This window comes from Lynx canadensis, chromosome B4 (assembly GCF_007474595.2).
Source record: "Lynx canadensis isolate LIC74 chromosome B4, mLynCan4.pri.v2, whole genome shotgun sequence".
Classification (NCBI taxonomy): domain Eukaryota; kingdom Metazoa; phylum Chordata; class Mammalia; order Carnivora; family Felidae; genus Lynx; species Lynx canadensis.
The window spans coordinates 131,892,180-131,908,874 of record NC_044309.1 but is presented as its reverse complement, the minus strand read 5'-3'; the positions used below and the strand labels follow the sequence as shown (position 1 = coordinate 131,908,874).

General features: G+C 54.1%; 1 protein-coding gene across 1 annotated transcript; it reads right to left on the bottom strand.

Moving 5' to 3' along the window:
- Positions 1 to 946: 946 nt before the first annotated feature.
- LOC115517738 (DNA dC->dU-editing enzyme APOBEC3-like) lies at positions 947 to 15,030 on the bottom strand. Its single transcript, XM_030320661.1, has 8 exons — positions 14,915 to 15,030; positions 11,564 to 11,720; positions 9,396 to 9,675; positions 9,054 to 9,165; positions 2,980 to 3,286; positions 2,059 to 2,326; positions 1,744 to 1,859; positions 947 to 1,204 (listed from the first exon to the last, which is right to left on the bottom strand). The coding sequence occupies exons 1-8, from the start codon at positions 14,938 to 14,940 to the stop codon at positions 1,157 to 1,159; spliced, it is 1,314 nt and encodes a 437-aa protein (XP_030176521.1). The 5' UTR covers positions 14,941 to 15,030; the 3' UTR covers positions 947 to 1,156.
- Between the last annotated feature and the right edge of the window lie 1,665 nt (positions 15,031 to 16,695).

Here is a 16,695-nt window from a genome sequence, read left to right as displayed (position 1 = left end):
GGAGGGAAGTCCCGGTCCCCCTACTTCTCTGCCATCTTAACTCCGCCTCTTGATTATTATTTTATTCTTTCATTGTTCCTTTATATCATTATGTTAATTAAGTCCTTTAACCTGTTTGATCCATTAATGTATACCTTGTGTGATATTGCCAATATTGCTTTTTTTTTTATTTGTCTGCTCTCTTTGTTCATTCCTTTTATTTTCAATCTCTGTTTCCTTTTTCTTTTTTTTTTTTTTTAAAGAGTGCCTCTTGGGAGCAGCATAGAAGAATTTATTCTGTTCGTATTTAGTGTTACACACTCGATTTTACTTTTTTCATCTTCTGCTGTGTTCATTATTTATTGTCACTTGTTTCTTCTTTCCTTCTCTCCATCCTGGGCGGGGCTGTCCCTAGTGGAGGCAGCTAAGGCAGGCCATTCTGTGTCAGCATCCGGCTTCCAGGCACGGCTGGGGTGAGCGGAGCACGCAGCCATTGGCAACGCCACCTTCATTAGACCAGCTCTGCAGCAGTGTGGGGGCTCCTTCCTGGCTTGGGAGCCTCCAAATCTAGCTCTCCCTCTTTCCTAGAGTTTCAAGGAATCACCCAACATCTTTTTAACAAATCTTTCTTTTCTGCTTTAATCAGCCAGAGTCGGTGCCTATTTCTTCAGCTAAGAACACCAAATAACACTGTTCCAAGTGGTTTTCTTCCCCCCTCCCCAATCAAGTCTATGAGCAACTGTGTGCGTTCAACAGTTTTACCCTATTTGTTTAGATACGCAGTAGATACTGAGAAAGAAAAGAGCATATTCGGGCGATGAAATGATCCAGCTATTCTAGACTACAAGAGCAAATTCCCAAACACATTTTTTTTCTTGGTGCCGTAAAATGAAAGTCCTTTAAGCTCATTTTTTACGAAGGAAAGCCCTGATTTCCCTTTCAGAAAGTAACCCAAGTTTTACAGACTTGAAAATCATCTTTATTTTTTCAATTACAAAAATATATACCCACTTATAAAAGAAAACAGAAGAATGAAGGGGAAAAGAAATGTTTCCTGGACTCGGGGAGGAGGGTCCGGTGTGCACGTGGAGCTCACAACTTGCTCCTAAGAGTCAGCAGTTTATGAAGCATTGAGATGCTGCAGGAACAGGGTGGGCGGCGGGGGGAGGGTTGATGGTCATTCAAGTTTCAAATTTCTGAAGTCATTCCTTAAATCATTCAGGGGCTGTTGAGAGAGAAAGAGAACAGTTTAAAGCGTCACTGGTAACAAGCAGTGCAGGGGACAAGAGAGGGAGGGGGACCAGAGGAGCCTGGTCAAAGAGGCCAGGGAGGCCTTGAGGGAAACGGAAAGCTGATGAGATCCTTTTTTTTTTTTTTTTAATTTTTAATGTTTCTTTATATTGGGGGCGGGTGGGAGGAAGGGGCAGAGAGAGAGAATCTCAAGCAGGATCCTTGCTGCCAGTGCAGAGCCGGACGCGGGACTGGAACTCACAAACAGTGAGATCGTGACCTGAGCCCCAATCAAAAGTCGGACGTTTAACCGACTGAGCCACCCAGGTGCCCCAAGATCCTAAGAAAAGGGAGCTAAGGAAGGAAGTGGGAGCCTGGGAGCCCCTACTGGGGGGACGGGTGTCTCAAGAAAAGAGAAAGGTATGGAGGGGCACTGAGGACAGAGAGCAAGGACAGAGAGAAGGGGGCGGTGAGCTGGGAAGGGGAGTCCCGGGGGAGGGAGGCCAGGCGCCTGCAGCAGGGACAGCTTCTCACCGTCAGGATCTTCCCAAGCCTACGTTTTATGCTTTGACTGTATTGGCCCAGTTTGTGCCAGGGCTGGAACGACCTGTCCTGGTGGTCCACAAAATTCCTCCAGCAGTCCTCAAACTCTGAGACGGAGGAGGAGAAGGCAGTGAGGTCCCAGGACAGGGGAGCAGCCTTCCTTTTCCCTTCCGGGCGGCATCACATCTTGGGCCTCAGCTGGGGCACCCCGCTTCGGTCCAGCCTCCCCACCCACCCCCCGCAGTGGCTTTTCCCTCTTGGAACCGCACACCCTCCCATCCCCTGACAGCTGTGCCCTCTCCCCACCTGGGAGGCTCATGACAGCCACTGGGATCCCGGATGCGTGCAGGTGTCTCAGCCCCTGCTGATACTTCCAGCGCCAGTGGACGTACAGGCGGGAGGCAAAGATCCGCAGGCTGAGGTGGGGGTTGTCTTTGACAAACGCAACCAGTTCCTCGGCACAGAAGGGGCAGGGGCTCCATGTGATATAGCAGATGATTTCGAATCTCTGGGATGTGTCCCGCGTCAGTGACTTGATCTTGTCAATAAAGCACATTTCTGCATGGCGCTTTTTCTAGGGAGTGTCCCAGACAGAGAGAAGGGTTGGTTACAAGGCAGAGGCCAGAGGTCACGCGCTGTGGGTGCCATTGGGGATGACAGGCTCTGCTCTGTGAACTCACCTGGGACAGGGAAAGAACCTTCCTTCCCTCCTTCCTTCTCTTACTCACCCATTAATTGAGTACCCCCAAAGCACCGGCGGCTTGATCTGAATCAGACCCAGCAGCACCCCCCCTCGGCCACAGACACCCCTACAACACGGTCTCAAATGCTCTGCAGACCTCGCCTTTTGGACATCTGGAGATGTTTGAATGCGGGGGGGGGGGGTCCCGAGGAGCGAGGAGCGGGTCAGAATGGGAGGGAGGCGGGACAGGGCAGGCGGGAAGGCGGGCAGCAAAGCAGAGGGCAGGGATAGGAGGGGGTTCTCGCAGGTGGGGTCGAGCGCTCCGTCCTTGGAGGACCTCTTGGCTTCTCAGAAACGGCGACTGAGCTGAGATCCAGAAGACAAGTAAATATTAAATCCTCAAAGAGGGGCAGGGAGAGCATTCTGCTGGAGGGAACAGCTTCTGCAGAGGCCCGGGGACAGGAAAACTGTGGGGAGTTCCTGGGGAGCGGGGCTAACGGAGACCCGGCTAAGCCTGCCCTGTGTCCAGACAGCCCGCTCGGCACCTTGTTTCGAAGGCAGTCTTTGTCAATTAGGGTGCCTTCGGGCAGCTTCAGCTGGTAGCACAAGTAGGTTTTCCTCCGGTAGTAGGGCTTTGGGACCCGGTGCTGGTTGCCAAACTGACGGTAGAATATGTCTTCCTGTAGTGGATTCATTGTGGGTCTGGGCAAGAGGAAGGAAACCAAAAGGTGCAGAGAGTGTCTTCTGGTGTTTATCCCAGGCTCTGTCACCTCCTGAACCCAACTCCTTGGGTCTACTTGGGCCCCTGGGCGGGGAGGGAAGGGCCAGTCTCTTTTTCTTTGTTGGCCGGGACTGGGGAGAGAAAAGGAAGAGGGTGAAGTGAGTGCCCGCCACCCTCCCCCCACATCCCGCCCCTGCGGCGACACACGGCCCCACCTCCAGTCTGGTGGAGCGCCCATCGTCACCACCCTGGAGGCCTTAGCAGGCAGGACGCCTTGAGCTGGGTGGGGGACCCCGCCCCGAGAACCAGCGTCACGTGTGCTTCTTTGGCTCACCCATCTTGGGAGGGGTGCACTGGCACTTCTAACTCCGTGCTCTTTGCCTAGGCGTGGGTATCACAGCTTTGTCAGTACAAAGCCCAGAGAGGCTGGTGAACAGGAAAACCTGCTGCCACCGAGGGAGACCTGTGATGGCGACTTTGGCCACAGGACTCACACAGCTTTTCCTCCCCCCCAGCGGTGATTACACTCTACAGACGTTTCCGTCCCGTATCTTGCTTTTTGTGTTTTCATTTAATGTTACATCGCAAAGTGACGTGGCTCATGTGGGCGTACGTGCACGGATTCTTTTTGATAAATGCTGTTGGCTCTGCACAGATAGAGGCAGGTGGACAGACCTGGGAGCCTGCCTGCCTGCCTGCCTGGGACAGGTGCGCGAATCTCCGTCTGGCGGAGCCCCACTGCGTGTGGACGTTACTGACCAAGCAGACACCGAACGGTCTGAAGAAACTGGGGGAGCTTGATGGAGCCCCAGCCGCTTTCCTTCCGGACACTCCAGCCAAAGGCAACGCGACCTGGGTGACCACGGAGTCTGGCTCAGGTGACCACAGACACTTGGAACTGGACACAGGAATCAAGCCGCGGGTGTCTTTGCTCAGGGCACAGACTATGGGGTCCGTTCCGTGTTCCTTGCAAGGCCAGAAATGCCTTCCCCAGATTTCCGGCCAACTCGTTGAAAGACAACCGATTCCACCAACCAAGCCATTTCTGTCCTCTGATCTGCCGATGAACAGAGCCACCAATTTCATCAATGGAAACCCATCCCTGATGTCTCTTATGGGCATTAGTAAAGCTTCAGGTGGATTTGGATGACTGTCATTGAAGAAGCCATGTCTGCCTCGTGGCTTTGGATCACCCCTCAGCGACCTCACCGGAAGCTTGGTACTCTCAGGTAGAGACCCCAGCTGCCCTCACCATGAGGATTGGGTTGAAAACCCCCATTCATAGCACACTTAGGAAGCTGACTGGCCCGGGGCTCCGCTTCCTGATTTTAGCACTGAAGTTCCCACGTTCTGGGAAACTCCCCCAGTCCCTGGCAAACCCAGACGCTCAAGGCAGAAACACTTCAAGTTTTGGACAAGTGCACTATGGTAACAGCACAAATGTGGAAGCTTGACCTTGAACGGCTAAAATTCAGGGATGATAGAAACAACTTGTAAGAAACATTTCAAGACTAATTTAGTTTTTCACAGCTGGTAGCGAGTTCATGGGAAACAGTTTATCTTCTTGTCTTGCAAATGAGTGTTGCGTCCACAGAACAGAAACGAAACCATCCACAGAATGAAGTCTGCAGAAAGGCGCGACGCCCACGGTTAGAGATACGGGACAAAAACCGAGAGGAAACTTAAGACTGTGCTTTGCTTAAGATGATGAATGCTACCCAGGGAACAACAGTGAAATAGCCTGCAAGGTCGTCACGGTCAGGAGGTGTTGGGCTGCTTCTGCCAACAAAGACAGCATCGCTGACGCACGTTGCCGAGATGGTCCTCAGACCTGGACCGCAATCTGGATGAAACCAGACCGGTGGATGCCAGAAAGCCAAGCTAATCGGTCTTGACGTTTACCTAACCCCCGATCAATCAGAAGAACCCACGGCCCTGGACCCCTGACCCTTAATTTTTGCCCCGTAAGCACTTGCAGACCCTAGGGGAGTTCAGGACTCTGGAACACGCGCCCCCTGTCGTCCTGGGTGGCGCCACACTCTTAGCGAGCCTCTCTTCCCTGCAGAAGCCCAGTGTCAGTGTCTCATTGGTTTCCTGAGCATCCGGCAGATGAACTCTTGCTCAGGGTGGTTACAGACACGAGAGGATTCTTGGCCAAATCGTGCAAGTCTTTAGAATAAAATGTGTGAATAAGCTTTTATAGCTGACTCCAACAATTGTCTCAATCATCCTTGAATGGAAAGTCTGTAACGAAGCCTAAACAAAGCACTTTAGAAAGACCCATGGCCACCCCCATGGGATGGGAGGCAGAGGGGCCGCTGGAGGCGGGGAGGGGGGTGGTAGTGGTGGCACATCGGCCCTGGCGGTGCCCACAGACCAGAGGCAGGAGCGGACCCTGCGGATGAGGTGTCAGAGAAGGAGAGGACCGAGGGCTGGGGCAGGACGAGGGCAGAGAGGAAAGCCAGCAGTGGGACCTGCTTCCTGCAGCCGAGTGCCAGACTCGGGGGCAGGCTTGTCCCATCCTGCCTTGGGCTTTGTGCTCTCCAGCACCAGTTCTCTCTCACAAGGCTGCCCTTGGCCTTGGGAAAGCCCCTTATCTGTGAGGGTCCTCCCAGATTAGTCTGAGGGTGGACCCAGCCCCTTCCTGCCTGACACAGCAGGGATGGAAGGCCCCAGGTTGGTGTTGCTTCTCTGGGCTCCCACCCCCCTTCTTTGCTCCTGACTTACCTGCCCCTGACAGGCCCTGTGCAGCTGTCCCTCCTCAGCTGATTTGTCGCAGCCCTGCCTTTATCCGGGGCACCAGGGCTCCATTCCTCTCACCGGCTTTGCTTTAGGAGAGCCCCAGTGTGACAGTGACCTCCCAGGCTGCCTCCTCAGAAGCCCCACCTCCTTCCTGCTTTGGCCCCAGGGGTGGGAGGGCCCTCAAAAGGTTGCACTTCCTCAGGCTCAGAGCACCCATCCCCAGGGCTACGCCCCCCGCCCTGGGCACAGCCTCCCTCAGAGGGAGATGGGCCCCATTGGGCAGCAGGACCCAGGTTATGGAAAAGGGAAAGAGAAAGTACTTTGCCAGAGGGGGTTGGGACACACACTGGCTGGAGAGAGCAGGACAGAAGCCGGTGGCTGGGGAGGGGCGGGCTCTCTGAGTGGCATGAGCCCTCTCCTGTCCACCACTGTGTGACCCTTAGGAGCCATTCAGTCCCCCAGCAGGACGCTGGGTGTCTGGAAAGGGAGGGCCAGGGCTCAGCCCTGCAGATCTTCATCCCCATTCCAGGAGAAGGCAGGTGTGTTGAGCACATCCTCTCCCACAGCCCCCAAGAGCTTTGGGAGGGGCCGATCACTGCCCTCCCATCTTAGATGAGGTCCCAGCACAGAGAGGCTAAGGTACTCTCTGGAGCCACTCAGCAAAGCAATGGCCGAGCTGGAATGCCTTCCAGGGGGCCTGGCCTGGCTCCTCCTGCTTCCTCATTATTCCATGGATAGGAGTGGGTGGGGGGCACAAGGGGAGGGCCCTTGCTGCCCCTAAAGGCCTCCCAGGTCAGGGATCAGGGATCTGGGCTTGAAGCGTGCATCCGGTGAGCTGTGTGCTTGCCTCGTCACGTGTCCACCAGGACCCCAGATGGAGAAACAAAGAGCAACCGGGAAAGGTGACTCCTAGACAGGAAGAGGAGGCCTTGGAGCAGACACCTGTCACCCCAGGCCAGACCGCACGCGCATGCGAGTCCCCAAAGAGCTTCTTCCGGCTGGTGCCCCCACACCACCTCATTCTGCCCACCGGCCCTGGGATGGCCCCAAGGGGGGAGGGTAACAAGAGCGTGGGCAAGAGTTGGAGGATTCCCGGGAATAGCGTCCCCTCCACTTCCATCTCTTTCAGTGTCCAGAGTTTCTAGCCAATGAATGATTCCAGAATGAGCCGGGCCCTTCCAAGAGAGTGATCAGATCTGCACACTCAGGTGTGGCTCAAGTTGACAGCTACGCGGCCTCTGGCCCGAGAAGCACTAAGGGTGGGCAGCAAGGCTCAAAGCCCTTCTCGCCTTTCCCTCGTGACAGCACTCCTGCAGCTCTGGCCTGGAGAACTCCCGCTAGCCCTCGGAGATGGGCAGAGAAGGGGGGTGTGCCAGAGTGCGACAGTGACTCTTGGACGAGACCTCCCGGAGGCCCCTGTGGATCTCTAAGATGGGCCTCCTGCCTTGTTCTTTTCTCCAGAAGGAGCAGATATTGTGAGCTGGCCACGGGGGCCCGTTTGCATGACCGGGACAGTGGAGAGGCGTGTGGTCCACGGGTGTGGCCCTCGGTGCCTCCCAGCTTGGAGGATGCGTGGACAGGGAGAGCAGCGGGACAGACTGACTGAACAGCCAGAACTCTTCTGCACCGTGCCTTCTGCCCCAGGCAGCAGGGCAGACAGGGAGGGGAGTGAAGAGACAAGTGTCGGGGGTCACCGCTATGCACACCTAATGGGCCAAGGTCACAGGAAGAAACAACGGGTCCGTGTGGGACCCAAGAGGATCTCCACAGTGATTTTCTGGATGTGACCAACCGCACACCTGCCCTGCTGCTTTTCCTTCCTGGCTTTTGTCTGCCCAGAATCCCAGCATCTCAGGCTGATCTCCTCTCCTTTTCACCGTGCCCTGGTCCAGGCCACCCCGTGGGGCACCGCCACTGACTTTCCAAAGTTCACGCGGTAGTCAGCTCGGCGGTCGAAGGACCAGGTGTTCCCTCTGTTTCTGTTTTTGTTTCTGTTTCTGCTTTATTGCCTCTAATGCTTCTGCTTGTTTCCCTGTGTCCCCAACTTGACTCTCAGCCACCTACCACTTTTTATTCTGCTTTATGGAAACGTCCTCCCATTCCCAACCCTATGTTTTAAAAAAATAAAACACACTTATTTAAATGTTTACTTAATAACTAATTTCTTGCTCACTCTCTGTCCTCATCCCCAGGCTGCAACCTGTCCAGAACTTTCCCTCTGGCAGCCATGTGGGAAAGGGGAGAAGGGACAAGGGAGCCAGGATGAGTGTGGCGGTGACCCGGTGACAGGTGGTGGGGGGTCCAGGGCGGCAAGGGCTGAAATGGAAGCAGGTGAGACGGGGCGGGGTGGGTGGCAGGTCAGGCAGAACCCAGGAGACAGGTACGCAGAACAAGGATCCTGCTCTTTCCCACCCTCTTAGCTCCAAGAGGCTGAACCGTGTGTCCCCCAAATCCAACTGCTAAAGTCCCAACCCCTGGAGCCTCAGATGTGACTCCATTTGAGGCACAGGCTTTAAAGAGATGGTTGTTAAAAGGAGGCCCTTAGGATGGGCCTGATCCAATCTGCCTGATGTTGTTATGAGAAGGGGAAACTGGGACACACAGAGGGGCACCAGGGGCTCCCCACAGTGAGCACAGACAGACCATGCCAGGGCGGAGCAAGAAGGTGGCCCTCTGCTGGTCAAGGAGAGAGGCCCTAGGCGGAGCCTGACCCAGGGACACCTTGATCTCCAGTGAGATCAAGCTTCCAGTGTCCACGCTGTGAGGAAACAAACACCTGCCGTGACGTCCCTCAGTCTGTGGGGTTTTGTTCTGGAAGCCCTAGCAGAGGAATGCGGTCACTGTCCTCAAGGACCCTGGTTCTCTGATAAGTCACATCCCCGGTAAGGATGTTACTCACATCTTCCAATTCTCACAGCTAGACATACTGAAGCCCATTTACATTCAGTTTATTAACAACAAGGTGAATGTGGTGAGATGGGAGGAACCAGGCTGGGGGCTCCCTCATGGGGGAGAAGGAGGCCTTGAGGGAGGAGGGAGGATGCCCAGGAGGAAGTGGGGGTGGGGTGGGGCGGGGACCGGAGGCTCTGGGGAGGGAGGTGCGGTGGTGGGAGACGCAAGGAACAGCAGCTGCAGGGGGGCTGAGGACGCCCTCACCTAAGGATTTCTTGAAGCTCTGCAGCCAGGAAATCATAATCTTTTAACAGATTCCGTCTCTGGAAGCGCATTCCCTTGTTGTACACAAAGTTGTCCCAACAGTGTTTAAAATCTGAGATAAAGAGGGAAGAGAGCAGTCATGTGGGCCCTGGGAGGCCTTCTCCTCCTGACACTTCTGTGCCCCCCTCCTCAGGGCCTAGTCTCTTCCCTGCCAAATGCCACCAGTCTTGCCTCAGTTTCCTCCCACTCACTCGCCCTGGGGACATTCTAGATCCTCCCCCACCCCTGGCTCGGTACTACTCTCTCCCACAGTCTGGGTCCCCAGCTCCCCTCTGCTCTCACCATCATAGGACATGATGTCCAGCTGGACCCCTGCATCCCATAGCTTGCAAAGCCCCTCCTGGTAATTTGGGTGCCAGAAGTAGTAGAGGCGGGAGGTGAAGATGCTCAGTGTCAAGTTCCTGTACTCCTCCAGGAACTCAACCACCTCCTCTGCACAGGTGGGGCAGGGGCTCCAGGATAAGAACCAGGTGACATTGTAATATTCATCACGGTATGGATACTGGTCACGGAACCAAGAGAGGAAGCACTGTTCTGCATGACATCGAGCCCAGGGATGGACCTGGGAGAAGTAGAGAAGAGAAAGGGACACTCGTGGCTGGCAGAGCAGAGAGAGTGGCAGGACTGGGTGCCGTGGGAGGAGGAGTAAAGGGGCAGGAGCCTCAGGGGTATGTCGTTCATTGATTTATCACTGCTTTCCATCTCTCCCTGCCCTGTCTTTTTTTTTGAGCCATCCCTTCCCATAGTTATCCACCATGCATCAATTCTAACATCTATTCTCCTTCCATCCATGTATCCATCCATCCAACCATCCATCCAACCATCCAGCCATGCAACCATCCATGTATCCATCCAACCATCCAGCCATCCAACCATCCATCTATCCATCCAACCATCCAACCATCCATCCATCCAACCATCCATGCATCCATCCATCCAACCATCCAACCATCCATCCAACCATCCATCCAACCATCCATCCATCCAACCATCCATCCATCCATCTATCCATCCATCCATCCATCCAACCATCCATCCATCCAACCATCCAACATCCATCCATCCATCCATCCAACCATCCAACCATCCATCATCCATCCATCCATCCATCCATCCAACATCCATCCATCCATCCAACCATCCATCCATCCATCCATCCAACCATGCAACCATCCATCCATCCAACCATCCATCCATCCATCCAACCATCCATCCATCCATCCATCCATCCAGCCATCCAGCCATCCAACCATCCATCCATCCAACCATCCATCCATCCATCCATCCAGCCATCCATCCATCCAACCATCCATCCCTCCAACCATCCATCCATCTATCCATCCAACCATTCATCCATCCAAGCATCCATCCATCCATCCATCCATCCATCCATTCTGCCCTCAGCCAGGCCCTTTTGGGTCTAGGCTGGTTCCCTGGGTGATGGCACCTGGGGAGGGTCACACAGCCATGCTGCCCCACAGGGGAACCGCTAGCTGCACACATCTTCAGACCACTTGACCTGTGGCTCGTGTGAACTGAGATGGGGGGCAAGTGTAAATACACATCTCATTTCAACAACGTAGTAAAAAAGAAGAATGTAAACGACCTCACGAAGAACTTTTATATTCATTACAATTTGAAAGAATATCTTAGATATATTGCCTGATACATTATCAATACTAATTTCATTAATTGCCTTCAGCTGTTTGAACACCGGGTACTAGGACAGGTGAAACGACCTTCCACCTGTTAGTACTGCTGAAGCATACCCCTGACCCAGCCCATCATGGTTCTCTCCTGGAAACAGGCTCTGCAAAGTCTGCAGTATCAGGGGAGGGGAGAGGGCAGGGGTATGGTGGGACCTGTCTCAGGAGTGGCAGTGGTTAGGGGACAGGGCTGCAGGGTGGTGGCTTGGCTGTAGCAACTGCTGATGCTGGTCACTGGTGCCGTGACCTCCTTCCAGGGACATCGAGGCTGTGGCAGGGGGAAGACCAGGGGTAGGCAGGACGAGGGGTGTGGGCTGTCCTCTGAGAGATCAGGGGCCTGGGAACGGAGGAGTCAGCCGTGTGGCCAGGGGACGGCTCTACCAACGGAGCCATTACCAGGGCAGAGAAGGCAATGGTGTCCAACAGGCCCTGACTTTCGAAAGATGCTCTGTCATCCAAGACTGCCAGAGGCCAAGGTCCAGGACAAGATTTGAAGATGGCCGGAATGCCAGCAGACTCTCTGAAGGAGCCTCATCGGATGGGTCAAATGCCATCCCGTATCAGGTTCCCAGAGGGTCAAGCAGGGAGCTCATTGGGTCCATGACTTAGGACAACGTCGTGGGAAGGAGCATCCACCACTAAGAGCCCCCATCTGGCATCTTACATATAACATTCTTCTCCTCACTGCCCCCTGACTCTGCTCCTGCCTGATAGGGCCCGAGGAGGAGGGCAGGGGGTGCGTACCTTGTTCCGAAAAACTCCCCGGTCGCTGTCATTATACGAGAAGTCGTCTTCTCTCTCCACTTGGAAGCAGAGATAACAGAGTTTCCGCCCATTAGCATAGAGCAAGTTTGGAAAGTGGAAATGGAAGGTGTAAGGATCTATCCTGTCCATTGGGTTTCTGGGGGTAAAGGAGAGAAAACAGAAAATGCAGAAAGTGCCCTCTGGAGTTGTCCCTGGTGGGTGGCCTGCCCTGGGCACGGTGGCTCCCTCCAGCCCTCCTGGGCCCTACGCAGTGCTGCTGCTTTTCCAGGCTGGAAGGGGGACGTGCCTCCAGGGACAGTAGGGACAGGGACCCCACCTCTAGGGCCCCCTGGGCCCTGCTCCTTCCAGTAGCACACACACTCGTGTTTTCCTGCCCGCCCTACCCCCAACCCATTAGAAAAATAGCAAAGAGAAAGAGAAACTTCTCTATCCCAAAAGAACAGCTTTTTGAAGACCTCAGTTCGATTCATTCCTGATTTTTCACCTGTTTGTTTTTTCTTTTTAAGTATCAGGTTAATGCTTAAATTCGGAGGCTCAGGCTACTGTTCCAAGTGCCTCAAATATCTGAACTCACCGACTCCTTCCCAGATCCTGGGGGAGTCACACCCACACTTTAGAGGGACAGGAGCAGGGGCTCTGGCAGGTGAAGCAGCCTAGCCAAGTCCACGGCTAGTAAGTGATGGAGCTGAGGCACCTGTCCAGACAGGTTATTTCCAGCAGGGACCTTACATGGCTGCCGCAGCAGCATATGCAGTCTTAAATGTGTCTTTTTTTCTACTTCCTTTTAAATAGGCACATTCCTTCCAGCCAAGGCATCTTCCGGTGGTAGTTACAAACGTGAAGCATGAAGCTCTCTCCCCTAGGTTGTGGGTAAGGTTGAGAACAGTCTGCATTTACACTAAAACCTTGGATGGCGAGTAACCTGTCCTGCAAGTGTTCTGCAAGACGAGCAAACATTTTTCATAAAGTTTAACTTGATAAAGGAGTGATGTCTTTCAATATGAGTAGTTCGCGATGCCAAAGGTCACATGATCACAACTGAGCCAATGGTTCTTCTCTCTGTCTCTCTGTCTCTCTGTCTCTCTCTCTCTCTGGCTGCAGGATGGTGGGTGATCATCTCCCATGCTCGGATGCTCGGTCTCAGGCAGGGGTGTTTGGCAGAAATGGGTGATTTTTCAGAACGTTGGAAGGTGCCCACAACCGACACTAACGTGTTTTTTGTCTCTTCAAAGTTCCTATGGACAGTCCTTTGCTTTTCCAGACAAGAGTAAGCTTAGGAATGCTTTGCTTCATTCCAGGTGAGGCTGCCTGCGGATATAGACCCTTTCCTCTGCTGCCTTATCGCCAGTTGCATTAAATACAGTCTATGACAAGAGTTTATTAATACTGTACTATAGTCAACATCCATTAGTAATAGTGAAAGTTGTCCTACCAATAACCCTCCTCTTTCTTGTCTCCCTCGCTCCAGCCACGAAGGTTTTCAAAGGTAAATGCAGGTTAATTTGTTTCTTTTTCTTTCTCTTTTGTGTTCTCCTTATTATTTTGTATTCTATTACAGCTTTGTAATCATTTTTATATGAATATTTGGGGTTGTGGAATGAATCATCTGAGTTTCCATCATTTCTTTTTTAAACAAAATTTTTAAAATGTTGTATTTATTTTTGAGACAGAGAGAGACAGAGCGTGAGCGGGGGGGGGGTGGGGCAGAGAGAGAGTGAGATGCAGAATCCGAAGCAGGCTCCAGGCTCTGAGCCATCAGCACAGAGCCCGACGCCGGGCCCGAACCCACAAACTGCGAGATCGTGACCTGAGCCAAAGTTGGACGCTCAACCGACTGAGCCACCTAGGCGCCCTGAGTTTCCATCATTTCTTATGGGGAAATTCGTTTTGACATACAAGTGCTTTGGATTACAAGCACGTTCCCGGAACAAATTATGCTCACAAACCAAGGTTTTACTGTACTCGTCTGTGGCGGAGAGAGCTTTGCAATAGATGACTTCTCTTCTTGCCTCTGAGAGCTATCCTCACACTGTGCTTATTGTATTGTAAATGCTGTGGGAAACAAAGGCAGAAGAAAACATTTCAATTTCCTACTGCCGATGGCCCATTTAGAAGTCCTTGGCACAGGCAGAGTGACCTTCCTCTAGGAGCTTAGCTGCCTCAGTGATGACACTTTGCTAAAGGCCAAAGGGAATCTTAGCTAAACATTATCCCAACCCCTAGGACCTGCTAAGTCTACTTTAACATATACAAATTCCTTGGGGAACCTCCTTTATCTCTACCCCCCAAGACGTATGTTGGCAATCATCCTCCAGACATATGGCCGACCGATATACATGTGAAGGGTCTCATGACTGAGTTTTACTGAACAGTAATAAATGACCTTGTCCTAACAGCAGCTAGACCCTCAAAGTCCTGGAAACCTTGTTTCCAAAATAACTTAGAGACTTATGCTGTCCCTAACCCCCTCCCAACCTGTATGTATATAATCATTCACTCTTCAGAACCCCAGTGTGTCTCTTCCTGCCCATGAGCCCTGTCCCCATGCTTTAATAAAACCACCTTTTGGGGGGCACCTGGATCGCTCACTCAGTCAAGCATCTGACTTCGGCTCAGGTCATGATCTCGCAGTTCATGGGTTCGAGCCCTGCGTAAGGCTCTGTGTTAACAGCTCAGAGCCTGGAGCCTGCTTCAGATTCTGTGGCTCACTCTCTGCTCCTCCCCCATTCACATTCTGTCTCTGTCTCTCAAAAAATAAATAAACATTAAAAAAATTTTTTTTTACTGAAAACAAATTTAAAAAATAATGAAACCACTGTTTTTGCACCCAAGACGTCTCAAGAGTTTTCTCGGCCATCGACTCCGAACCCCTACACTTCAAACCACATCATAAATATGAGAGAAAATCGATTCAAGTGCTTGAAAGGAAATCCAGCAACTGCTTCGACCACCCTGTGGTTAGATTCGAAGCGTTTAACAGAGCACAGGAACTTCCGGAAGCCTCTGAAAGTGGGCATCACCCGGCACAGGCAGGGCCAGACATGCCCAACAGACTTTCAGACCCAGAGGCTGGCCTGGGGGGGAGGCACAGGGGTGGGTGGGGGGGGGCGGGAGGGGTGCGTTCAGAACCAATCCCGGGAGCATCCCGGGACCAGGGTGAGGATCCAGTTGGGAGTGGGTCCTGCGGAGAAGGAGCCCAGAGAGGGAGAGAAGGGAAGGGGGACCGCGGGGAGGAGGAGGCCAAGGACAGAGACACAGGCTACAGGGCCGCCAGAAGGAGGGGCTGCAGAAGGGGGCCCGGCAGGACAGAGCAGCAGAGAGCAGGGGTACCTTGGGTTGGGGCGCCAGGGCTCCATTCCTCTCTCCAGCCTTGGTTTGGGAAAGCCCCAGTGTGACAGTGACCTCCCAGGCTGCCTCCTCAGAAGCCCCACCTCCTTCCTGCTTTGGCCCCAAGGGTGGGAGGGCCCTCAGATGGTTGCACTTCCTCAGGCTCAGAGCCACCTCTCCCGAGGCCTTCCCCCCCCCCCGCCCTGGGCACAGCCTCCCTCAGAAGGAGATGGGCCCCATTGGGCAGCAGGACCCAGGTTATGGAAAAGGGAAAGAGAAAGTACTTTGCCAGAGGGGGTTGGGACACACACTGGCTGGAGAGAGCAGGACAGAAGCCGGTGGCTGGGGAGGGGCGGGCTCTCTGAGTGGCATGAGCCCTCTCCTGTCCACCACTGTGTGACCCTTAGGAGCCATTCAGTCCCCCAGCAGGACGCTGGGTGTCTGGAAAGGGAGGGCCAGGGCTCAGCCCTGCAGATCTTCATCCCCATTCCAGGAGAAGGCAGGTGTGTTGAGCACATCCTCTCCCACAGCCCCCAAGAGCTTTGGGAGGGGCCGATCACTGCCCTCCCATCTTAGATGAGGTCCCAGCACAGAGAGGCTAAGGTACTCTCTGGAGCCACTCAGCAAAGCAATGGCCGAGCTGGAATGCCTTCCAGGGGGCCTGGCCTGGCTCCTCCTGCTTCCTCATTATTCCATGGATAGGAGTGGGTGGGGGGCACAAGGGGAGGGCCCTTGCTGCCCCTAAAGGCCTCCCAGGTCAGGGATCAGGGATCTGGGCTTGAAGCGTGCATCCGGTGAGCTGTGTGCTTGCCTCGTCACGTGTCCACCAGGACCCCAGATGGACAAACAAAGAGCAACCGGGAAAGGTGACTCCTAGACAGGAAGAGGAGGCCTTGGAGCAGACACCTGTCACCCCAGGCCAGACCGCACGTGCGTGCGAGTCCCCAAAGAGCTTCTTCCGGCTGGTGCCCCCACACCACCTCATTCTGCCCACCGGCCCTGGGATGGCCCCAAGGGGGGAGGGTAACAGGAGCGTGGGCAAGAGTTGGAGGATTCCCGGGAATGGCGTCCCCTCCACTCCCATCTCTTTCAGTGTCCAGAGTTTCCAGACAATGGAAGATTCCAGAATGCGCCGGGCCCTTCCTAGAGAGTGATCAGATCTGCACACTCAGGTGTGGCTCAAGTTGACAGCTACGCGGCCTCTGGCCCGAGAAGCACTAAGGGTGGGCAGCAAGGCTCAAAGCCCTTCTCGCCTTTCCCTCGTGACAGCACTCCTGCAGCTCTGGCCTGGAGAACTCCCGCTAGCCCTCGGAGATGGGCAGAGAAGGGGGGTGTGCCAGAGCGCGACAGTGACTCTTGGACGAGACCTCCCGGAGGCCCCTGTGGATCTCTAAGATGAGCCTCCTGCCTTGTTCTTTTCTCCAGAAGGAGCAGATATTGTGAGCTGGCCACGGGGGCCCGTTTGCATGACCGGGACAGTGGAGAGGCGTGTGGTCCACGGGTGTGGCCCTCGGTGCCTCCCAGCTTGGAGGACGCGTGGACAGGGAGAGCAGCGGGACAGACTGAACAGCCAGAACTCTTCTGCACCGTGCCTTCTGCCCCAGGCAGCAGGGCAGACAGGGAGGGGAGTGAAGAGACAAGTGTCGGGGGTCACCGCTATGCACACCTAATGGGCCAAGGTCACAGGAAGAAACAACGGGTCCGTGTGGGACCCAAGGGGATCTCCACAGTGATTTTCTGGATGTGACCAACCGCACACCTGCCCTGCTGCTTTTCCTTCCTGG